We start from the raw sequence: 26040 nt of genomic DNA, 5'->3' as shown, positions 1-26040 counted from the left end.
GTGACAGCTAAAAGGCAGCAGGGGAAGATTTGCGGCTATGCATAGCTTTTCTATTCCTATGGCATTGGAAATGCTTTACTTTAATTATTGCTCACAAGTTTCTTCAGAGTCCACTTCTCAAGGGGACACTCTGCTCCAGGCCCAGAGTTGATAGTTGTGCTACTGACAGCGTTCTGGCCTCCTACAGTAGATTGTAAGTGAAGAAGCGGCCCAGGCTTATACAAGAACAGCACTGTCAGCCACCACTGCTGCCAGCCCATGTGGACAGGGGACACTTGGGTGAAGGGGCTTGAAATGAGAAATGGTACACCCTCATCATAGACTGTATTATGGAGTCTATCTCGCACACCCATACACACAGAGCTTGCCTCATCTTTTCTCTGCCTTGTCCTTGCTAATAACTAGCAACGTGACAGGACGTGTGTTTCCTCCTCACTGCTGGGAGCTCCTTCCTGGCTTCTGAACAACCCAATTACCAGGGAACAAGCCTCTTCCCTGTAATACGGATGGCACTCCACTTCAATGTAACGCTTGCACACAAGCACAGACGTATACACACAAGACACCTGTCAGGCTTCATGCAGGCAGATTTTCCATACCCACACACAGGACTAGTGACAGCCCACAGCTATTAGCACGCCACTACTTTGAAGAGGCTTCACTTTCTTTTACTAGTTATTCCTCCTAATGTGCTTGCTCACATTGAATTCTTCGTCTCTGCGTTTGAGGTGTTAAGTGGGAGGAAAAGTGCTTTGGAGACAGGAATAAAGGATTGAATGTGTGAAGTGTGTGTGGCCAACATAGCGGGGGTTTGATGAATATTGTCAGATTTCATATAAGATGATACAGCACCACGAGGGACTAATTTGCTAATGGCATATTTCACGGTACAGTGAGATGCTGGTTCTACTTTCCTTACCACTGGGTCTTCTTGCTGTCATGCCACAATAGTCCGTCATTGAAATATTGAACTTGTTTAGGTGAATAACTGGGGATGATATTTTTGAATTTGAAGGGATTTTTGAATATTGTATATTTTCTCATAAACCCTCTGACCTTGTTCTTTGTCTCCATACAGAACTCAGAACTCCTCAGAGAATGAGACGAGCTCAGTGAAAGAGAACATCCCCAGAGGCTTGAACAGAGTCAACGCAGTAGGTATGGCATATGCACACACACACAAACACACACACACACACATACACTACCGCTTGAGAACAGAGCATCATATTTGCAAGGTGCAGACTTTTAATGGACTGATGCACTACAGTAGGTTATCATTATAAAGCGACCTGATAGCTCTGTCATCACTTTGAGTTTGATGAAGAGCACGTAATGTAGAGAGAGTGATCGGTTCGCATCAGACCTTGCTTCCATCCAGTCAGCTGTAAAGGCAGCTTGACTCTATAAGTCATACACTGCCGTGTATGTTTGTGACAGCTTGGACTTGATTACCACCTGTGTTTTATACCTCCATTTCTTCAAGTTGCAATTCAATTTAGCAATGCCCATTTTGTTTTCCTTAGTCAGTTTCCTTTTTCCTTTTAAGAAATAACAAAAAAGTGTCATGGACAGACATAATGTTTTTTTTTGGTTTTTTTATCTCTGTCCATGAAAACAAACAACACATGTATGTACGCAGAGTAGGCCAACAATTAGGATAGAGCTGCAATTATACAGATGCTACAGTGGTGCAACTTCCTGCAATTATAGGCAATGCACTCCGTGTGAACTCTCCAAAGTGTCAGAGCACATATCTCCTCCCTCCACCTGATCAGAAAGGCCCTGTGCTGGTGTAAGGAGGGGTGGAGGGTAAAGGAGAGGCTCCAGAGGAGCGAGGGCAAAGGCAGGAGACTCAAGGCTGTTGGCATGTGTTGTTTTTTTTTTTACTACGTGATCTCTATACTGATGTGCTTGGCATTAATTTTTGATGAACCATTGGCACCGCATCCTCCCTTCTCACCCTCTCATACCCCTCTTCTCCCTTCTTATTTTTCTCTTACAGGCTCTTTCACCCGTAAGCTGACTTTCTTGTGTTCTGCACGTCTTTGCTTTAAAGCATCCGCCTTCCCTTGTGGAACTTCTGCGTCTTTGTCACAGTAGCTGAGAGGGGTTTAGGGAGCAACTTCTCTTTTCCATGTCTGTATTTGCTTCTTGAGGATATCAATTTTAAGTCCAAAATGCACTGAATGTAGATTGTCCAACAAAAACAGCTGAGTCTCGTTTCCTGAAAATGAGTTTGCATATTATTGCAAATCATCTCTGAGACAAAGAGTTCTCTTGAATGGTCATTTGGAATTGAACAAAGGCTATGTGCATCTTTCTTGAGTACTTAAAGCTTAGATAGATATATATATATATATATATATATATGTAATTGTATTTATGTATGTGTGTGTGTGTGTGTGTATGTGTATTTTGTAGCAATGGTAGAGTGCAGACAGGAAAAGTCTCAGTCCAGACTTTCTTGTGCAGCAAGCACTTTTATTTTAGACAGGTAATTCACAGGAACACTAATGAATTACATTCACCTCACATGCATTCGAACAAGTGGGAATAACTTTTTGTCTCACCACTTTCAGTCATGGTGCAGATTTAGTTAAAATGCAACACAAACAAAAACCTTGTACTACACCGTCACTGCGTACAGAACATAAACATAAACATATACAAACTCTACCACAGCACTAAATACAGCACATAAACGGGGAACAGAGAGCACCCATAATGCAATGCGGCAACACACCCACAGCACGCCACATTGCCCCCACCCAGATGGTTAGCTGTCCCCAGCAACCACAAAGTCTCTCAATTGCTGTGGAAGCCGGCGTGCTCTGCACGGTGGTGCAGTCACTGATGGCAAGGGAAAATCCCCCGCAGGTTGCTGACCAGTGCCCAACTCATGTACTGCTGAAACCAAGGGCTGGTAGGGTGCCAGCCGGTCACGGTGGAGCACCACCTTCCTGTTCCTTTGGACCAACTGCACCCGGTAAACCACATCAAACAGTTTTTCAAGCACAGTACATGGTCCCACCCAATGGGACATTAATTTTGGGGAATGACCCTTCTTCCGTCTTGGAGAGTGGACCCAAACCTGTGTCCCCGGAGTGAATTCCCCACCATGTGTCCGCGAATCATAAGCCCATTTCTGCCGGACCCCTGCATTCGTGAGAGCCTGCCTGGTCAGTTCATGCACCTCCCTAAGCCTCTCACGAAGGTGGTACAAATAGTTCAACCCAGGCTCTCCTACTATCTCTGGCTCCGGAGGGGGGCCAAACACCAAATCCACTGGTGTGCGGAGCTCTCGTCCAAACATGAGAGCAGAAGGTGTACACTTTGTTGATTCCTGTACCGCTGTCCGGTATGCCCATAGAACCAGCGGGAGATGCAGGTCCCAATCCCGTTGCTGGTAGCTGGTCAGGATGGCCAATTGAGTGGCCAGGATGCGGTTAAACCTTTCCACCAGCCCGTCGCTCTGCGGATGCAATGGTGTTGTTCGCGTCTTCTTAATGCCAAGTCGTTTGCACACCTCCTGAAACACTTGGGCCTCAAAGTTCCGTCCTTGGTCACTGTGCAACTCTTCTGGAGCCCCAAAACGGCAGAACATCTCGTTCACCAGATGTTCAGCAGTGGTCACAGCACTCTGATCTGCGACCGCATATGCCTCAGGCCATTTGGTGAAATAGTCCATAGCAACCAGGATATAGCGGTTACCTCGATCTGTGACAGGGAACGGACCCAAGATGTCGACTCCCACCCGCTCCATGGGGGCTCCCACCTGGTACTGTTGCAAGGGTGCACGTGAACGATTGGGAGGACCTTTTTGGGCTGTGCAGATGTCACACTGATGGATGTAGATCTCAACATCCTGACGAGACCGTGGCCAGTAGAACCGGGATTGTAGGCGGCAGAGGGTCTTACTGATGCCGAAGTGACCCGCCCCCACCGAGCAATGGACGAGCTGGAGCACTTTAGGACGCAGACAGCGGGGAACCAGGAGTTGGAAGATAGCTCTGTCATCCCCCGGGGACCGCCAAGCACGGTAGAGTAGTGCGTTACAAATAGTGATGCTACTCCACTGGGAATGCAGGGCCTTTGTCTCAAGGTGTCTAGTGCTGACACCTCCGGCCACTCTGGTCTTTGGCCGGCCTCCACCCACGCTTTTGCCCTGGTAAGGACCATGTCTTGGCTCTGGGACTGCCTAAGATCTTCCTTATCCAGGTCCTCATAGCCATGGTCACCAGTTGCAGTCGCTGATCCAGACCCGTTAGCTGGTTGAATGTCATGAAGGGCTGCGACCATTGGTGTCATGGCATCCCGTTCTTCCTCACGCAAACAATAGCGGCACTCAACTCATTGGTATGGAGACGGCCAGCCCGATGGTTGATCTCAAAGTCATATTCCTGCAATGTCTCAAACCAATGGGCCAACTGTCCTTCCGGGTCTTTGAAGTTAAGGAGCCAGGTCAAGGAGGCATGGTCAGTGCGCAGCAAGAACCTCTGCCCATAAAGGTATGGACGAAAGTGGCGAAGACTCAAGACAACCGACAGTAGCTCCCCCCGGGTGACGCAATATCTCTTTTCTGGCCGAGTGAAAGAGCGGCTAAAGTAGGCCACCACCTGCTCTCCTTGCTCACCCTCCTGGGACAGCACTGCCCCAAGGCCTACATTGCTGACATCAGTGTCAACAATGAAAGGTCGTTGAAGGTCAGGGTATGCCAGCACCGGAGCCCTGACAAGGGCTGACTGTAGTTGAGCGAAAGCCTTCGCACAGTCCTCACTCCACTGAAACACCTGCCCTTTATGGGTCAGCTGATGTAAAGGGCTGGCAATAGTGGCAAAGTCTTTGATGTACCGCCGGTAGTAAGAAGCCAGTTCCAAGAAACTCCGCAGCTCCCGTACATTTTGTGGTATTGGCCAGTTTTTCACTGCTGCAACCTTAGCTGGGTCTGTCGACACCCCTGCTGCACTAACCACGTGGCCAAGGAAAACAGTCTCTCTGCGAAAGAGGTAACACTTCTTTGGATGAAGACGGAGGTGTGCACGGCGGATGGCTTGGAAAACATCCCTCAGGTTGGCCAGTGCATCCTTGAAGTTGGGAGCATGCACCAGGAGATCATCCAGATAGATGACACAATTGGTCCGGGGGATGCCTGACAGAACCCTCTCCATCAGGCGCTCGAAAGTGGCCGGAGCATTGCAGAGGCCAAATGGCATGACCCTGAACTGCCACAGTCCTTGGCCGATGGTAAAAGCAGTCTTGGCCCGAGATTCAGGGGCCAATTCCACCTGCCAATAGCCACTGCGGAGGTCAAGAGAACTGAACCAGCTGGAGCCAGCGATGCCATCGAGGATGTCATCAATCCTGAGCAAGGGGTAGGAGTCTTTTCTGGTGACTGCGTTGACACGACGGAAGTCAACACAGGGCCCCCACGAGAAATCTTTTTTCTGCACCATGACAATGGGGGATGCCCAGGGGCTGGAAGAGGGCTCGATGACACCCGCTGCTGCCATTTCTTGGATCTTCTCCTCAGCTGCAGCCCGCTTGAACAATGGCATGCGCCGGGGATATTGTTGGATTGGTGGAGCATTCCCAGTGTCAATGTGATGCTGTACCAAATCAGTGTGGGTGCAATCTTCATCTCTGGCTGCAAAGATGTCAGAGAACTGGTCTAGTAGTTCCCGTAACTGATGCTGCTGGTCTGGCTGCAGTCCCATGCAACTTCGACGAAACAGTTCATCAATGGCCTGCCGTGTCTCCATGGAGGGCGCCAGTGGAGCTGAAACAACATTCTTGGATTCTGGTGGCCCCACTGCAGTACAGCTGAGGTCAGGAACTGTCAACAGAGTGGGGTCCCTGTCAGTTATTGTGGTGGGGATGGGATCCCGGGTGACAGAAGCTGCAATACGAGGACCACCTTCACTCAAAGTGTGTAGGGCTATGGCTTCCATCCCCAGGTATAGTGTAGCCCTGGGAACATCCACCACAGCCCCCAACTCTGAAAGCAGGTCCAGACCAATGATGCAGGCATCTTGGATATTGGTCAGCCAGAATTGGTGTTTGATGGTGTGGCTGGTGATAGTCACTTGGAGGACCCTCACCCCCCGCATTCTGGTCCGCTGCCCCGTCATAGTTGTGATGAACTTTCTGGTCACCGCCCAGCCTTGGGGTTGTAATATCCCTGTCCCAGGCAATGTCCCAGGCCGGATGAGGGAGATGGTGGATCCTGTGTCCACCAGGGCTCTGCAGTTAATACCATCAATCACACAGTCCAGATACAGTCCAGTTGTGTGGCCCAAGCGACCCACTTGTGAAGATGTGGAGGGGAATGAAAGTACTGGGGGTGACAGCTCCCCTGTTATGTCACCCTGGTCTAGTTTAAATGCCACTGTGGTGCTGGTGTCATCTCACGAACCTTTGGCCGGGCTCCCTCTGCCATTTCCAGATAAGCAATGAGTTTTTCTATTTCTCAGCGAGATTGCCATTTTGGATCCCACTTTTGACACCAATGTAGCAATGGAAGAGGTGCAGACAGGAAAAGTCTCAGTCCAGATTTTCTTGTGCAGCAACCACTTTTATTTTGACAGGCATTTCTCAGGAACAATAGTGAATTACATTCACCGCACATACATTGAACAAGTGGGTGTAACTTTCTGTCTCACCACTTTCAGTCGTGGTGCAGATTTAGTTAAAATGCAACACGAACAAAAACCTTGTACTACACCGTCACTGCGTACAGAACATAAACACAAACACATACAAACTCTACCACAGCACTAAATACAGCACATAAACGGGGAACAGAGAGCACCCATAATGCAATGCGGCAACACACCCACAGCACGCCACATTATTTATATATATATATATATATATATATATATATATATATATGTATATATACATATATATGTACATATATATATACACATATATATACCAATTTTAAAGGAGCGTAGGTTGTCATTTTTTGTTTTTTGAAAAAAAAAAGTCTTTCTGAGCTCTGCAAGACGATGTCTAACCACATTTTGCAACAGCATTGCTGTGTGCTAAAAGTGGCTAAATGGACCAGCTGCAGTTCAGATCTGTCACTCACTGTTCACATTTGGTGAATTTTACAAATACAACAAAGGAGGATCCAAACTATTAAATAGATCATATATCAAACAAGAATAATAATTAAAAAAAAGCATTTAATTTTCTAAAAGTACAGCAACTGGTCTCATTAGTCCCTAAAAATGTACACAGTGTTCTTAAAAAAAGAAAGAAGATGTGACCCATTGGTAAACATGCCTTTGTCCTGATATCAAATACAAAATAAGCTTGTAAAGACAGAGAGAAGGACAGCATATAGCTAAGGTGCTGCTCTAGATGAGGCAGAATGTGGCTAATCCAGTTTCTCCTGAATGCATTGAGTTGTTCTGGAGCTTTCAGCTGTATGAATCAGTGCTTTTTGACGGATGGAAGTTGGAAAATGTATACAATAGCAGTTGATTAAACATTCTCACCCCCAGGACAGATGAAACTGTAATGGTCAACTATACATACAAGGTCTACAACTGCATTGTTAATTTTTTTTATTTTTGAAAGATTAGACTTCTGATCTCTTCAAATAGAGTTATAATATGTTATAATGTATTGACATCGCACTTCGGTAGTTTTGAAAATGTTTCTTTCTGTTCATATCAGTTTATTGTCTGACCACATGGAAGCATTTATTTTCTGTAAAGAATGTTTTCGTGCCACATGTTTTCAAACCTTACAGTACTAAAAGAAGTTTGAAGCAAAAGACATACTTAGAATGTATTCATCGATTTTTGACAGTGCTGTTTGTCTAAAGCAACTTACAAATCCAGTTCAATTCAAGCCACAGTAGATCTTCAATCACTAGCATTTGAGACAGTTTGACTTTTTCTCTTATTACAGACTGTTGACAGAGAGGCATAGGAGAGCTCTGTTGCTGCCCACTGTTGATTTTGACCAATTAAATGGAGTTATCCTACAGGCTTTAATGAGAGGAATTTTTAAATGCTGGTCACCCACATTAAGGCCAATAAATTATTTTTAGTCACAGTGAAAACTGCAGCAGTCTTGATTGGGGATATTACTGTGGTGTCATTGCTTTTAGATACAGTAGTAGTCCTCAAATAGCTTTAAATGTATCTAATAACTGGCCACAGAATACCTAACACATTTCTGACGAACACCATTGTTCCAAGCATTCAGCAGCTTTTTGGTCTGGGGATCAGTGGGCCAAGCGGCACTTTACAGGAGTGTAGCATGCAGACTGAGGGATATAAAGAGCAACACATACATTTAACTTTTCTATTAAAGTGTGAAACAGTGGATTTATAGAAAAGGACAGGCGGATTTATCCTTTCCGTGCTTGTAAATGCTGAGCATGCAATTACCCCTATAATAGAGGCGTTGTGTCCAAATTGGAGCCATTAAAGTGATTTAACAGTGCATGGATTGGCCCTGGCATTTGTGAGGATGTGTACACATGGGGTGTAGTGGAATGGGTGTTTAATCACAGCGTTTTAGTGCCTGGTAATAGCAGAGTAGCCCACGGAGAACACTGACGTGCCACACAGTACAGCTTACTCATTAGGGACTCCAGTTTGGACTTGGCTCCACCCTCTGTTTGGGTGCTGTTGATTTTTAGCTTAAAAATGTTGATTTGCTTTACCAATAGACATCAGTATAGTTCTGCATGCTGAAACTTTACAGCCATCAGAGTGTCTGCTTTTTGATGCACAAGAAACTGATATGGGATTTTTTTTGAGTGTGTGTGATTTTTATTTTTTTATTTTTTTAACAGAGCTTTTTCATTTCCACAGTATATTTTGGTGATGTGTCTTTTGCTTTTTAGCTTTCAGGAGATGAGACAGATTACTGTTGCTATCAAGCCTTAAATGACAGGCAAACTGTAATAAGTTTGTCAGTTTTGTGTTTGTGTATCTTCTCTTAATGCACTAAAAACAATGTGTCTAAAGGTTTGTTGGTAATTGGTGCTGCAGTGTGGTGATCCACCAGCCATCAAATATTTACCATCTAATATTGTCCTGCAAATTTCCGGTTGTTTATCTGGTGGAGGTTTGTTAAGTGGAAACATTAAGAAATTAAATGCGTTGAATAAATTTAAACATTACAACATACTATGTGTCTGAACTGGATATTATTAGCGACAAAAATAGCCGTTTTTGTCCTCCAGCTGTGTCAGAGAGAACATAAATTATCTTTTTATATATCATCCCCCAAACTACATGTGGGTGGCATTTAATGCATCTTCTGCAACCTCAAAGACACTTCTTGGAAGAAAGGGGTCTTCAGAATGAATGGGATCCAGCAGTCTCAAAATGTATCCACATGCTTTGAAATGCATGAAACCTTTTACTCTCTCCTTCACTCCCTCTTCTTTCTTACCCTTCTGTTTCCTCCCTCCCTCTACCCCTTTCTTCCACCTTTTTTGCCCCAGTCTTTGCTCCTGTGTTCGCCGGAGTGGTGCCCCTGTACAGGCGTGGCGTCCAAGGGAGAACCAGTAAAGCATTTATTACAGGCTTTGCAGTCCTGTATTATACTGGAAAGCACAGAGCCAGTCATGCTTGGCCTTTAACTTCCCTCTGAAGTTCAGCCATACATGAAAAGAGAGGGCTCTGGCCCACTAATATATTCCTGGTTTTATTTTGTATCAGAAAAAAATGAGGAATGCCGTAAAGATGAGAAGGAAAGGGGGAAAAATATTGTGTTTAAAAATGTAAATGCAATCTTTTGAGTTAACCCCCCCCCCTTTTCATTCACTCACAGTTTGCTAATTAAATATCACATGGTAACACTTGGAATGCCCAGCAGAGCTTTTGAACCAAAGATCTGTGAAAAATCCTTTCTGAGCCTTTGTGCGTGGGCTGTCTTCCATAACTTTCTCTCAAGGAACAATGTAGGGACGAACGGACAGGAAGCAAGACTATTTTCTTACCTTTTACTGGGCAGGGCTCTAAGTGGAAAATCTGTCTTTGTAAAAGAGGATAAGAGCGAGTCGAATTAGCCCAACTCTTCTTGTGTTATTTTTTCTTCCGCTTTTTTTTTTTTTCCTTGAAAGATCACCCCCCTTTTCTCATCACTCTCCTTAAATCGCATCCTCATTGGTGGGTTGTACTTTTCTTTTTTAGGTCAGGATTTTTCTTTTTTATCGATGTGTTTAGGGACATTTCAATGGTGTTTTATTGCTGTGTATGTCATATTAAGGGGGACAATGGGAAGGACATCAGACACACCCTAATTTGGGATTTCTCTCTTCTCTTCTGCCTTTTCTTTCTTTTGGGTATGTTTGTCCATTGTGTGTGTCCTGGTCGAAGGAGAGACCCTCCTCCACAGAGCTTGCAAGAAGAACCAAGTGGAAACGATGCTTCAGATCCTGGCGCTTCCTGGCACAGACGTCAATGTTAAAGGTAAGACTCGTTTTCCCCCTTTTTTTTTTTTTTTGCAACGTCTGTCCCACCGTCATCTCGCTGCGCACCGACTGTTTGCTCTAGGATTTCGAAGAGCTTTTAGCAATGAGGAAAAAAAAGAGGAGAAGAAATAGGAGTTTATGTGCGTTTAACCTTTAGCTAAAATGTAACGGGTGTGCATAGAAAGCATGGGGTGGGTTTGAGGTCTCTGATTTAAAGATTTATTTGAACATCTTTTTCTATTTCAGGCTAACTGTTTTTAGTCCAATATAGTAATTTGCCGTCCTTTTTGTGAAAAATGCAGTTACAAAGGCTTCTCTTATTTTGCAGTTGCGCTTTAATAGCCTCTCAAGTTGGTATCTCAGTTGGTATTTGATATCCAAAATGTGATCAAGTAGAACAATGGGCAGAATGGTGAATTTATTGTAGTCGAGATGCAGTTTTTTCTTAAAAATGAGGCCTGTGTTGATTGAGACTGAACATATATTGTTGCAAAGTCCATTCTTATGAGATAAAACAAATCTACATTATGATGTTGTCTTAAAAAAAAAAGGAAATTGCTGCATAAATCCTAAAAAGATAGCACAACTATTGTAATGTTTCTTAGAAATCTAGATTTTTTTTAATTATATGGTTCGCGTACTTTGACGATGGTCAGTGATCTACTCGTTACGCCAAACTATTTGTGAACACGTTTTGTTTTTATTTTTTAAGCCCCTCAGTTAAGTCATATTAATGTAGTTTGTTGTCTGTAAAGAATAGATATTGACAATGTCTTTCATGTTCTTCCAAACTTTTGTGTATACAGCTTGAATGACTTTGCAATGTGTTTCATTTGCATTTCTTGGATATTTTTCAGTCGTTGCACAAAAAGTTTTGGTTCCAAGAGCTAACACACAGCTTTGCCACAACAGAGCGGGTTATCCCCCATAACAACTCAATACATATTTCTGAATCTTATTCTTTTATCATGATGCTCATGCAATAGCATACGCAGTCTTAGAGAGCTTTAATATGAATGTCATCTTTTGTTTTGACCGACCCTGTTTGCATGCTTGTTTATGTGTGTATTTGTTTCCTGGTCATGTAGACCATGCAGGTTGGACACCTCTACATGAGGCGTGCAATCATGGCAGCACTGAGTGTGTTGAAGCTTTGCTGCATCACCGCCCCGCCCCTGTCCTCAGTGACCAGGTGGGTGGAGTGAGTCCTTTGCACGATGCTCTGCTAAACGGACATGTGGACATCGCCAAAATGCTATTGCAACATGCAGGTGGGTGAACTTCATCAACTCACAGAGACTCGGTACTTAAAAGAGCAAAGTACTGATTTTATGAGACAGACCTAAGGCTATTCAACATGGATAACTTGAATGTTCACGAACTGAGTTGAACTGAGTTGACTTGAATTGAACTGAAATTATATCAGAAGATACTTTGTTATTTCTTAAAGGGAAATCATATTTTTCAAAATGAAATAAGCAAATGTAGCTAAGCAATAGCTGAGTTTTAGTTCTTTATCTAGTATTATTGATCCTGAAAGTGGAGGCTTAATGGCTGAATGGTGGTTGACCTTTTGAGTGAGAGACTCCATTATTCACATTTTAATGTTAGTCACAGCATTACATCCCTTAATTATTTTTTTTTTTTTTACCATGTATACAATTGTTGGAGGTACATGAATGTTTTCGAGTCTTCGCTGATCTTTTTTGCTGAAAAATGGATATTACATAAACATGTGAAGCAAAGTTACTGACGTATTAGGGAATTAGCCTAATACTGATGAAAGAATAACTCATTTATGTATCCAGGCAATTTTGAATTGGTGTGTTGTATTAATAAAACTTTTATCAGTCAGTATAGAAGTAGATTTTTTTTTCTCAGATTATTTATCTTGTAACAGCATTAAAATATTGAAACTGTCACAGAATTGGTGCTTATTTTGGTCAAATTGAAACACCCTCAACCAGCTCACAAGAGAACTAATCTGTAGAAATAACTATTTAGCTAATGATTCACTACAGTGTCACTAATGTTTCGGCCAAGTGATGCTTTCATTTAGATATCGCCAACAAATGAAGCCTGGCTTACTGACTGATTAGAGTGCTGTTTTTCGACCTTATTAGCAAGGCGCAGTTTTATCAACCTTAAGTAGCCTCTTGTTAGTGTAAGGGATCTCTCGATTAAGGGGCTTTTAAAGGGGCACTCAATCAATCAATTTCACTTTGTTCTTCACAAACTAAGCTTTTGCGTGTGAAAACAGCTGTGTGAAGTCTTCTCTGCCTCTGCAGTAAACTCCCCAGTGCTCATGACAGTTTGAAAACCAAATTTTCAGTGGAAAATCTCTATTAGAAAACTGCAGTTTGGAGTTTAATAGACACCTGGTAATTGCCTGTGAAATCAATCTAACTCGGTGGTTCTCAAATTGTTGGACGGACACGGGTGACGGGTTGGACAAATATGGAGTTAAACAACACTGGGCGGTACTAAGTATGTGTTCACACCACAGTAACAGATTTGCCTCAGTTGCTTTTTTTTTTTTTTTTTCTTTTTTGGCATAGCTCAGTGCCAGTTCACCTCGGCTCATTAAAGACACACAAACTGAAGCAAAGCACAACCTGAAAGTCGCCAAAACATATGCTCATAATAAACTGTAACTTTACCTGTAACGCATATCAAAAGGGCTGTCTAGGCTTTGTAATGAACAGCAGCACAGTCTCCACTTGCTACGTTGTCCCGCGTTTAGTTGTCAAAATGCTAGTTTTAAATAGAAGAAGCATGCTCTAAATATTTGGGGCAAGGTCTGTTAAACGAAGACTAAAGGACTAACAGGACAGATCCATAGCTTTGGAGCTGTGCGAATCACAGATGATTTTTTCACTGTTGCTGCAGGAGTTAACATAAACAAAATGTTATGTATTTAGCTTATGTTACTATTGTAATCTGACCAGGTTAGTACAACCAGTACATTTAGAACTGGTTCAGTTCTAAATATTCAGGGAACGGCCCATTCAAAGTAGTCCCTGGGTCAACTTCATGGAAACCCCACTGCTTGCATGGAGTCATGTCAGGTCAGTGGGTGGCCCTTAAATTAGGCCCAGGACAGATTTACATTTAGATTTACATATTCTACAGAATATTAATATGTGTGTCTGTAATCATCTCTGAATGTTGCCTGAGTGATTGGCTCTGAATACCACCTCAGTGTGTTTACACGTGTATGTAGTGCTGTTCACTTGTGATCAGATCACCCAGGGCTCATGTTAGAACCGGGTATGAACAGGGCCAAAGATGTTATTAATTTGCATTATGGAAGGTGTTGATCTAAAAGCACTTCATTTCGTACTTCAGGTTGCATGCCCTAATCAGTTTCTTTGCATATCCGGATTGTTTTCTGACTGATTTTTCAGAAGTCATGGCGGCTCTGCTACTGGGATCCAAATCACATTGTGGTGGTTTTAGCTGCCATTCTGATCGGACTTCATTTCAAATTTTTCCGTCTTGACTCTCTGGTCACTCAAATTTTGTCTTCTGTGTAACTCAATGCGACACACGACAACTTCAAATAGATTGCTGCTTCCAGCAAACAACTATGGAGGATAGCAAATTGTGGGCAGATACTGAAATAATTGCCAGAAATCCATACAAAAGTCTAAACTTTTTTAGTGGACTCCAATCCTGTGTTTACAGTTGGACTGTGCTCAATTTTTTATTTTCTTCTTTTTTTTGTTATTGTTTTTATTGGTCTTTTAGGTCTTTTCTTTTGAAGAGGATTTGTGAGAAAACTACTAATGTCTTCTCACAAGTCTTCAAGTCCGCATTTGTCTGCTTCTTTACTGGGAAAATCCAAGATCATGAGTATCATCTCTCTCTCTGTCTGCCTTCGCAGCTTGTCTTCATAATCCACATGCAATCATGCACTGCAGAATCCGTCCAAACAGATTATAGCATCCCCACATAACATATCTGCTGATGTCTTTTTGACAAGATTAAAAGAGTCATGATCGTCCGCTTGCAAAAAATGTACTTGCAGGTTTTTGTGGAAATGTGTCACAGCAGAAGTAGTGTTATGTATCTGCGTGTTTGCATGCCACATGCAGTCAGAGCTCAGACGGGTTGAAGCGAGCATGACGGCTGTCAGAGCTCAGCAGAGGATAGCATTGCGGGCTGTATGGTAGCAGGTGGCAGAGGACATGTGTGTGTATTTTTGGGTAGTGTTGGGAGGAGTGCTATTTGCCAGCGATGAACAAGTCTCCCTTGTAACATACCTCTGCCACAGCACACTTCTCAGTTTGACTAATTATAGCTAATTTGATTTGACTTTCCCATTAACACATGTACATATTCTGTCCTCAAAAAATAAATTAGACTGGGATTGTTTAGTCCCGGAGAGGAAACAAGAGAGCACTTCCCTTTTTCCTTTCTCAGTGACTGAAGAGAGAAAATTAAAAGAGGTCAGATGAAGCAGCTATCTGTATCTGTAAAATTAAAGGAGGAAGTGAGTGAAAATGTGTGCGTGTGTGTGTGCACCGCAGACGTCTGGCTTACTGTCTAGGCCAGGTCTCTTTGCAGGGAACAAACAGAACAGCAGCAGCGAGAATTCTCTCAGTTTGAAGCACCTGCAGGCTTGTATATTATCTTTCTTTTTCTCGCCTGCTCTCTACTGACTGTTTGCCATTTCCTCCCACCTCAATGGCGAGTTGTCTAAAGGCTACAGCAGGGAGTTGGTGAGGAGGTGGTCCTCTTGACTCCAGGCTATACCGTCTCTCATGGTCTCTTTTCCATGATCTCCATTTGGTTGCCATGGACACCATCGATAAGGCCAGTCTTTTTCCCCTCCCTTCTTTTCTAGATCTTTAAGTCCAGCCTTTTTTAAATGTGGAAAGTTTTAGCTTCAGGGGCTAGATCGTGCTTAGTTACCGTAACCATTATGTTGTTGCTCACTCCGGCTTTTACTTTAAACTCAAGCCGCAGTTTTTTGCTTGTGGCTGCATTTCTAACATCCATTCATCAGACTTCTTTTTAACTTTTGGCCAGGTAGCCTTGCTGCGCAGTCCCATGGTTAGAAACCAGGCTAGTGGGCCAGATGCATTTCCATTACTCTGCCTTGTTATTTATTATATTCCTGTGTATTTTATTCTTGTGAGGACCAGCTGCATTTCTTGAGACTATATTTTTCATCGAGGCATTCACCCTGTTGTCCTAGTTGTTTCCAGCAGACAAGCTGAACCGAGCTGCCAAAGTTTTGGTTGGCCAGAGAGGGCAACACTGACACTGGCACACCAACAAAGCCTTTAGTTGGGAATGATCTCACCCCTTTGTAAGCCTGTCTGCTTGGAGGCCTGTGCTCCGTAAATGAGTGTGTATGTGTGCATTTTTATGGGTGAATTGTATGGGGGTGAAATGGATAGATCCCCACGCCCCCCACTACCTCAGTCCCTCTAGGCTTATGAAGCTGGCAATGAAAGGATGCCATGGCTGAGGGCAAGGCTGACTCTGCTCTCTTCCTTTTCTCCTCCCATTGCCCAAGGCTGCCCCACATGACCCCTTGTCTGTGTGTTTGGCTTGTTTTTATTCAAAACTGAAGTGTCCTTGGCTATGATTTTGCTGCATGTATGCAAAAATATTTTCCAAAATCTCAAATCCTGTAATGGTTATATGCTGGCTTGCAGTTACGTATCTGCAAGAGAGTGTGCTGGCGCTCGTCGTGCCCCTTCTTTCCTCAGCTGGTAGAAACATTTGAGTTTTGCAGGGTGGCCAAGGCAGCCGGTACTTCTTATTGGAGTGGAAAAAGACCTGGAGCCTTTAGCTGTGCAGCTCAGAACTGGCACACAGAGGAGGCGTGTCAGTTAGCAAAGAGGGTGGAGGAATAAAGAAAAGAGCCTTTAAGATGTCACCGTCCAGACCCGTGACAGTAATCACTGATGCCCTATTCTTAATACTGTTCACCACGTTAGTAAGCACAGCTCGTCCACCTCAAGTTGTCAACGGATATCAGCTTATTGTTGTTCGTGAAGAGGAAAGAATATTGGACCAGAAAGAATAGTTCAGGTTAAAATGTTTTTTTCTTGTTTCTCTTCACTGAGTTTTCTAATTTCTAAGTTTTCTTGAGCCAAGTTCAGAGAAGGTAGGAGAAATTGCCACTGGACTGCTCCAGTTTCCTTTTTGTATTTGTGCATGTCTTCGGTGCTCACACAAACACACTTGCTTAATGCACCAGGTCCCTTAGTCCCCACAGATCTCGATGTGAACAAGTGTTTGTGGAGCAGAGAGATGTCATTTGCTCAGTGGCACAGGAAACACACAGTCCCCTCAGACTGCTGTATTCAATCGTGGTTTGTCTGTGTCTCTTTCTTTATCTCTGTCATAGATAGACACGCACACACTCAGGTAGAGGTTTAGACACACTTGGGCCTTTGCTGTCAACACGGTAAAGGAGTAAAGAAAATTCATCCTGCTCGGCTCTCATTTCCCGGTGGGTCCTGAACTGGTAGCTGTGAGGAGCTGAGCGCTCGCACTATTAGAGGTGAGGCTGTGTTTGGAGCCCTCGGCTTCACTCGGGTGCGATGATGTTTCAACTGGAGGTTTCTTCAGGCTGTAGTTCAAGGACTTCCCTCGCTGGGAATTTTTAACTAGAGTCCCCCTCCTCCCTTCGCCCACACATACACATATAACCCCACACAGACTTTCTTTTTGTCTTTTTCGGGTGGTTGCCAGGGATTAAATCTGGAGCTTGATCCAACATTCTTCCTGATTGCTCCTCGCTATTCTCCATGAGACTCCATTTCAGATATAAACGTGTGTGTGTGTGTGTGTGTGTGTGTGTGTGTGTGTGTGTGTGTGTGTGTGTGTGTGTGTGTGTGTGTGTGTGTGTGTGTGTGTGTGTGTGTGTGTGTGTGTGTTTTTATACAGATCAGGGCCAGTTTTAAAAAGGGATGATGATTTTGAGATTTTCTATCAAAGTTTTCCTGCCTACTTAAGTCTAGTAGCACTTATAATGCATGAACATATGATCTTTCCTTTTCTTGCGCCTCTTTTTGAACAGCTATAATTTAGTGAGGACCAAGGCTACGGTCGTTGCCAGCTTCTGTGAAAGGAAAAGCCGACAGGCCAAGAAACAATTAAGAAGTTTTACTTATTTTCCTGTCCTTTTTCAACCCCAAGGTTCAGTTGGAGTTTAATGTGTCTTTATTTGTAAGGAATGGAAGAATTTGTAGGTGCTGAAAACATGCTCTCTCCATCTGCAAAGAAAGTTAAGTTTCAAGGTGTAATTTCTTTCATTTCTTATCTCTAAGCTGATTGGGAAAAATAAAACAGCGCGAGGTCAGGATGATGTTGTTTTGTTCGTTGTGAAGATGTTTCTCTGTGCTGTAGCCATGACCTTAAATCGCCATGCACTCAATGAGAATATAATGGCGAGGCTCTTGAAATTATTTTTCCGACATCAGTTAAAATGTTCAGCAACCACTCAGAAAGGAATTTTACTGCTATATTGAAAAATAATGTTGATAAAAGAGAAAATGCGAAAGAAGAGTTTGCACCAAAGTTCATCAACAAGAAGGCAACAATGGAAGATGTCTGAACTGTGGAGTGAGTCATAGAGTGTAAATGAAAACATTCAAAAGCATTGAAGTGTGTTTTTTAGACCAATATTTGGATGGCAAGCTGCATCCTGCAGTTTGTGCAGAGTGCTTAAATTGTCACAGTACTAGTGGAAGTCTCCTGTTCACCTCTGAATTGATAAGCAGTAGAAGAATGGTGAGTACAGTAGGTGCTCGTATTCATTCTTTCAACTGGAATTGAGGTTGAAGTCCTCAAATTTAAGTTTGCCAGCAGAATTTAATTGGCTTTCTATTTGGCTCTTCTTTTGTAATTCAGAAAATACCGAAACGATCTTGTAATTTACTTTTTCATTGTGTCACTTCTTAAAAAAAGCTTTTGTTCTGTAGCAGAAGAAAAACCTGGAAGGAGAAAGGACCATAGAGATTCAGAGTAAACTTGTAAATTGTATTTTTTTGTTTTCTTCACAGTAAAGTGTCCAATGTTTTCCAGTTAGCAAAAAGCAGTCAGCCCTTAATGTGATTCATCCAACTAAACTGTTTTCACTTTCTTTTAGTGTATCTTGCTTTAGGCTACAATGGATGTTTGACTGAACGTTTTTTACGACCATGTAGTTTTTTTTGGTTATATTTTATTTAGTTTGTTTCTGGTTTAAAAAAAAAAATGTCTTATGTTGAATTTTTAAGGTTTGCTACCCATTTTTGTCCTTGGACTCTTGACTTATCCGGCAGTCAAAGTTTCCTTTTAGTTTGTGGAATAGCAGAACATCTGTGCTAAATGGATTGGCACAAAATGTTATGCATTCAACAAAATGCTTCCTTTCTTTTTTCTTTTTTCTTTTTAATCCAAAAAAGATACAGTTCCCACAGCAACACTTGAACTTTGAGTTTAGTGCTCATTAGCAGCTTGCTAACATGCACTTACCTCCTACACATCAGCATATAAACATCGTCATTTTGAGGACGTTTATGTGCTGACGCGTGTAAGCTGTTTGCCTTACCTCTCGTTGGGCACATTGAACATTTGAAGTGCAAGAAAATAAAAACACACTCTCAGTTGTATAAGACTCAGTGAGCTAAATTTCTGTTAAGTTATGACAATAAGAGCTTTATAGGCACTGAAGTACATGGGTTTTAGTTGTCTTTTCTGTGCCTCTATCTCTCTGCAGTCTTCTGTCTTCATAAATAAAATTCTAAACTAGTATTTCTTGGCATGCACAGTGTAAGCAACTAAATGTGAGTATGTGCATTTGATTAAATCACAAAAATGCTTCAGTTTTTGTTCTTCAAATAGGTGGGGAGACCTTCCCTTAGCCTATTACTGAAGCAGAGAGGCATTTTCAGCATATTCTCATGTGTAGCTGGTGTTTCTTTTTCCTGCATCTGATGCTTCTCCGCCGGCTACTCTGGTGCTTCACTCGGTTGTTGTTTTGGCTGTTGTTTCTTGTCACTAGCTAGCAGGTCCCTGTGGATACGGGGTGCCATGCCCCTGGCTGCAGTTCACACACTCACGCAGCCTTGCTTTTTTTCTTTTTTTCAGGCAGTAAGAGAGAAAGAGTATGAGGATGTTTACCATGCTGTGGAACTGCCTGCTTCCCAGCTTGTCTGCCTCAGCCCCAGCCTCAGACCAGAGACAGAAAGAAAGAGGCATAGGGGGAGGGAGCTCTGCATCTTTCTATCCTTCACTCCCTCCCTCTTTTTTTGCGCCAATTTTTCCCTTCCTCCACTCATGCTTTATATTCCTTGTCTTCGCCTGCCCTCTAAAGGCCAAAGGGCTTTGCGCTCTGTATGTAAATGTGTGTGTGTGTGTGTGTGTGTGTGTTTATGTGTGTGGCAGCCAGACTGCATCTGGCTGGTGCATCAGGCAGTGGCTTCTGCTCACCACGTGAATTCCCTCCCTCTGCTGTAGCTTCAGAGCTTAGGTCTTAGTGGGGTATTTTCACAATCATGCACATATGCACACATACACACACACGCACGCACAAAGGATGGTGTAATTACCCTATGCTCTCATGTAATCCCTCAGGTGTTGTATTTATCTCCACTGCAGCATATCTGACACCCAGCACCAATACCTGGATTCACTTCAGTCACCGTCCCTGCACCAAAAACCATTCCCCAGGCTGTAATCTCATAGCACTGTGTGCGCATGTATATGTGTATTACTCTATAAAAAAGTACATGATACTATTTCCAAGTCTTCTTTTCAAATGTTGAGATATACAGTTTAACACTGAATATGACCCTTGACATGTGTATAAGTACTGTTGTGGTGGAGCATCAGTGTGCGCTCCGTGTCCCCTGATATAGTGACGAGTTGACAATTTATTTTCTTGTTGTGTGGGTTAAACATACAAGTATAAAAAAGTATGGAAAAGTTGATACTTGATGGGAATAAAAGAAGAGAAAGTAAGGCAGGTAAATATGCAAATGTGACAAACTGCATATGGAACCAACAGTTAGCTTTCAGGCAAACAGATCTACAATCAAACAAAAGGCCTTGCAAGCTTTCAGGCAAGCCAAGCCCAAGGCCGTGCTGCAGGGGCCCCCTCCTCCACGCATCAGTGTCATCCCTCTGATTGGAATCCGTCTGTCAGCTGAGTTTGACATGGTGACGGTGGGGAACACTGGGAAACAGTGCTGCTGTTCTTGCATCTCTTTATCTCGCCCTAGTGATGTGCACGTTCTATGGGGAGACAGAGCTGTTTTAGAGACATGACAGACAGGAGGACTAAAAACATTGTTATTTTATTTCTGAATTTTCACTTTTCGCTTATCTTTCAGCAGAGCAGAGTGAGAGGCAACTTCTTCTGTGACTCATTGATTTTAAAACAATGCAATGGAGTTTAACAACGCACCTATTTCAGCATCCTACTTGTGGTGTCAGTGCCACTATGTCAGGTTGCTATCATTTGTGTTATTTATCTTTAGTGTTTTGCCATAACCGTGTATGTCATGCACATATTTGAGTTCTGTTAATTTGATTTTATATGTTCATTACACCAGGTGGTTTACCAGTTAAAGATTTAAAGCTGAGTAAAAGTTAAAGCTGGTCTTCCAAAGCAGGTCTTTTATTTCAGCTTGTCCACAATGAACAATAATAAATCCACTCTTCTGAAGACATAGTGTTGCTTGTGGCCATTTGTTTACATGAGGTACTGTTGCAATCCACATTTTGGTCAACCTGCTGCAGCTTCTTACAATGTGTCATGCCTGAGTTGGTTGGCCTCGCACATTACAGACACTTCTACTGAGTGAGCATAATAGCGAAGACAGCTTGTTATAGAAACCCAGTGATTATAGCCTGCTGTGAACACTCTCCCTCACATATACCAAATCCCTCCATCTCCTTCCCCTCCTTTCTCTTGTGGCCACTTTGATCAAATCTGCACTCAAACGTCCTTGACTGCTGCCCTCAACTACTGACCCCTGCATTCAAAATTTCCACGCTTATGTAAAAGTTTATGTAGATTAATGCCTCAATTTATGCAGATTGAGTTTTTGCCACTCAGACTTGAAGCAATAAAAGGTAGCTGAGCGCTGACCTCCCTGCTAACAGCTACGTGAGCTCTCACTGATTATCTCACAACTGCTCTTCTGCAGCAGACAGCCATGAAGAGCAATTTACCTTTTTTGTTGTTATTTTTGCTTTAAATCGTGTAATTCAAATCAAAGCTGTCTTTTTTATCAAAATGGCGTCTGGAGAGCCCAGTAAGCACGGTTTGTGTCACGATGCAACACACATACACAAGATTGTCCCTCCTTTAAAACATCATGCTTCCTGCAGCCCCACAGTGTCTGTCAAACAGAAAAACAACTGCCAGCAGTAGTATCAAGCAGCCTTTCAGCTGTCTGTGTGTCATGCAGAGCCTCCACAGAGCCGTAAACGCGCTCATAAGTGGCAGCAGCATTGCCAAGGTTGAACAGTCAAGTGCCATCAAGAGCAGTTTGCCATAGAAATAGGTCTATCTGAAAGCAAACAAAGGGTTCACTCTTAACTCGGCCCCCTTCTCGTAAGCTAAATACGCACATGCCTGTCTGACACTGGAACATTGCTTTCAGCCCGAAGAGAGTATAGAAACAAGAAAGCAAATGCCACAATTGCAACTTTACGGGCTTTGTATTACGGAGAAATTAAAAGTGTTACATTTAGCTATGACTGTCCCGTTTGGTTGGAATGCAGTGAAGCAGGGCTGAAAGGATAAAATCAAGGTTGGTGAAGACATTTTTGTGTTTTCAGAGTTGTGTTTGTCACACATTCACAAATGATTTGAATTGATGTGTAACTTTGCCATCATGTCCCCGCAAAGCACATTTTCTCTAAACTCGAACTTACATGACACAGCAATTTTTCTCATGGCACAGTCGAGGTTCGTTGCGAGTCAGTGGCCCACAGTAGCACCTTTTGTCAATGTCAGCGGTGATGAGCTCGCTTACAGCAGTGCATCAGAAAAGCAGAGTGTCCGTCAGGTCACTAACCCTCTGCGCCTTTTATACCAACACAAAGTGACCCGCCAGTCACAGAGCTGAGGCGAGGTGTCAGCTGAAGTTAGTGCTGAAGTGAGCTAATAGCCCTGTCTGGCATTGGGGGCCTGGGGAAAACAGCTGTTCATTTAAACCTATCACTTCACACACTTTAGGTGAGAGTTTCTCTCAGCGTGTGTGTATTGTAAAGCATATGCATTTGTGCGTGTGTGTACGATTCATTTCTTTTGCTGTGTCCTGCCATTGACCCGTGTCGTGTTTCTTCCGCCTTATTTGATAATGATGCTGCAGTCTAAGGTTGCTTGGCTGCAAGTCAATTGTGCCAGTGTTATGATGCCAAGACTGATGCTTCTGCTGGTTGTTGACAAAGTTCTAATTAACCTCAAAATCTCAGGCCACTCTGACACCTCTCAACTGCACTGCTGCTTGCTGAAATTACAAGTGGATATTAGCTCCAAGATATCTGCTTTTAAGTTTAATACCTTATATTCTCTTTCCTAAGTTTTCAGATTTGTACTCGCAGATGTTGCTCATAGCCATCGCATATCTTTAGATCTGTCTTAAATACGTTTTTAATCCCATTAAAATAAACTTGTTGACTTTTGAGAATGGATTAACAAATTCTGGTGCACAATTACAATTACACTCCCTGTTTGGAGAAGTATAAAAAGTATTTGTAGTATTTTCTGTGAGCATTTTTGCTGATTGTTTCCTCTTTTTGTAGTAATTTTGATCCATGCAAACAACCTTTTTAGTGCTATAATCATGGAAATGCAAACGGAGCATGTAGCAGCTTTCATTTGTGTGAGATATGTCTGTGACCAGAAAAAGAAAATGCTATGTGATCTAATGCTAAACACCTTTGTCCCCACCAGGCTCGGTCCTTCTCCGGCAAACTGACGGAGACGGACGGGTCCCGCTGGACTTGGTTTCTGCGCCAGGTCAGCGGGAAGACCTCCTCCAGAGTGCGCAAGTCGGAGACTCGACCCTGAGTAACAAAGTAACTGAGGTCTTGAACCTTCCCCTCCTGGAGGCCGGTTCTTGTCTGCTCGGTCACCTCTTTTTCTCCTACCAGCTGGAGAAGGGTTTGCCTGGCCACACACAGCCCAGCGACAAGCTCCAGAGCTTGTGCTACAAGCTTGTCAAGGCCCTGGAGACATACCCTGTCCAAAAAGTGACTTTGGGCTGGACAGATCAGCGGGTAGTGAGGCTTGTGGAAGATGTAGAGATGCTTTTGGAGCTCAGCCAAGGGAAGCACCAGGAACAGGTGTCTCCAGCTGTGAGGGAGTGCAAAGGAGAGAACACACTGTTTCTAATGGAGATTCTGGAGAAACGGGTCTTGTGGGGAGGTACTAGTTGCTGATCTTTGACCAAAATTTACCTGATTTAAAAAAATACCTGCATACACAGCCCGTCATTGAATGTTACGAAAAAACACAACTGGTTATTACAAGGTTATACGATGGAACAAGTCTTTAAGATGCTTACACAGGAAACTCTGTGGATTTGTGCCTCCAGTATAATGTTTTCATTTAGTAAGCATGGGATTGAGCTGTATGTTCAATTCTACAGAGATGCCATTTTATTCTGGCTTTGTTCATGAATCAGTTACAGAATATACCAATTATTTTGGTCTAAAATGTTGTTTCCAAAAGATTATGATATGTAAAATTGTTTTTATTTTGAACTTTTTCACTTGTATATTTTTGTATGACAATACTAACATTTCGGTGTTGACTGTGACTACCTCAAATTTGACTTTTCTATGGCTACTTTTCCTAATGTTTGTGTTGTCATATGTTCATAACTGTTATTTTTGACACAATAAATTAAAACGCAACAAATGATAATCTCACTACCTGAAAATGGTGTAAGAAAATGTTGGCATATTAAAACTGCAGTGGTCCAATATTATTTGTAGAGGCATGCAAAGGTTTGAGCACAGTTAACACAATTACAATTTGAAGCAATATTTTTTTTATCTTTCATAGTTTCAGAATAAGAAAGGAAAAGGGCCCAAACTAAAAGTTAGGACGGCAAGTAACACCCTGTCTGGCAAATACAACACCTTTTAAATACTTTTGTAGCCGCTCAAAGCCCGAGATGTTTGGTCATTTGAGTATTTTTGAGAGGGTTTTTTTATTTTTTACAATGTTTTCCAGTGTTTAATTTCTATCGTTCTTTCCTCCAGCAGCGAAATGTTCCTTATGCCAATGGCTGCAACAAAGCATGATCAATCCCCATGCTTAATAGCTGCAAATTTTTTTCATGAAATTCTACAACTATTTTACTCCAAACATACTGTTGTTCTTTGCATCAGTCTTACTTTTTCATTTTCGTGTTGTCACGCTGAAGTTGGTGATGACAACGTCTGAAAGATTATTCTCTGGCATGCTTCTGGCATGAAGGACATGTCTGCGCAAATATGGTTGCAAAGCAGAATGGTCCAACATCACACTCAGGTCTTTAGCAGTCAAAACTAGGGTTTGTATTTGCCTCACCACCAATGCAACAAGCAGCTCCCTGAAAGTGCTCTTGAACATCTAGACCTCAGTGTGACCGGCACCATTCCTCTTATCTGTCGTTTTATAATTACATTATGAACTAAGGAAATGGCTGCCCGAAAATCTTCTTCCTGGCTAATCTTGCTTAAATCTTATCTTTTACTGAATATATTTTGGAGATCAGTTAATCTTTTACTCATTTAAGTTGAAGTAGAAATGTTGACCCGTGCCCAAACTTTTGCATTCAAATTGACCCTGGAGAGCTAGCCTGGCTGACGCGTCCACAATCTCGATGAGATGGTGGTCTGGGAACTAGGTGTGCATTTTCTCGTATTTGAGGCGTGGTTTACGAATGCCTAGAGCCGTCTATTGGGCGCTACGAATGTCTATCAAATGGCGTCTGGTTCTTCCCATGCTGCTTTACGCGCGATTCAAAGCCAATTGTATCACTTATACCAGATGACGTATGTAGAGCGACAGAAATTCGACGAGGAAGAAGAAGACGACGCGTTGCTCTTTTTTAAAAGTAAACTTGCGTTCTAAGCTACTTAAAACACTTTCTAAGGCTGCATCGAACGGTAACGTTGTGTCCGCTGCCATGTTGGATTAACACTCTACAAGCTTCGGTGTCGCGCATAGACGTTGTCATCGTCTTGCTGCCCCCCCCCGTTCTGTGATTGGTTCCCTAACTCAGGCAAAAATAAGGGCGGTGGTTTCCAGGCTGCCTTTGCAGTGTGAATAAAATCGCGTGCAAAGCAGCATGGGAATTCCCAGGCTACTGGAGAGCAGGAAAATTAACCGCTTCACACTGCTCAACAGAAAAAAAAGGAAGTGCATTTGGGCCAAGTGTTGGCATGACTAAAGTGGACAAGGCTGCAATGGAGGTGAGGAAATTGAACCTGCAATGAGAACATGAGCATAGCTGGTATCCAGGACTGAGATGAGTGACCCCATCTTCCATCGCATTGCTGTTGTCTCCAGTGTTGCTTAGAAAATGAGCTTGTCTATGCAGAAAACAATTGCTTCAATAATCCAGACACTCTGA

At 42.9% G+C, this 26040-nt stretch overlaps 1 protein-coding gene across 4 annotated transcripts in view; it reads left to right on the top strand.

Annotated features, from left to right (window-relative positions):
* Nucleotides 1-24646, top strand: part of slf1 (SMC5/6 complex localization factor 1) — a 44511-nt gene extending 19865 nt beyond the window's left edge. For 2 of the 4 annotated variants that reach the window (XM_075468742.1, XM_075468743.1), the window contains exons 15-18: nucleotides 1079-1158; nucleotides 10356-10448; nucleotides 11539-11721; nucleotides 23367-24646. In XM_075468742.1, coding sequence (XP_075324857.1) covers nucleotides 1079-1158; nucleotides 10356-10448; nucleotides 11539-11721; nucleotides 23367-23854 — 844 coding nt within the window. In that variant the 3' untranslated portion in view covers nucleotides 23855-24646. Of the gene's footprint in view, nucleotides 1-1078; nucleotides 1159-10355; nucleotides 10449-11538; nucleotides 11722-15157; nucleotides 15793-19546; nucleotides 23231-23366 lie in introns of those variants that run through there. The other 2 variants (XM_075468745.1, XM_075468744.1) reach the window with 2 other exon arrangements.
* The last annotated feature ends 1394 nt before the right edge of the window (nucleotides 24647-26040 follow it).

Source organism: Odontesthes bonariensis, chromosome 6, assembly GCF_027942865.1.
Source record: "Odontesthes bonariensis isolate fOdoBon6 chromosome 6, fOdoBon6.hap1, whole genome shotgun sequence".
In the NCBI taxonomy this organism is placed as follows: domain Eukaryota; kingdom Metazoa; phylum Chordata; class Actinopteri; order Atheriniformes; family Atherinopsidae; genus Odontesthes; species Odontesthes bonariensis.
The sequence above is the reverse complement of the archived record's forward strand: the minus strand, read 5'-3'. Positions and strand labels throughout refer to the sequence as shown.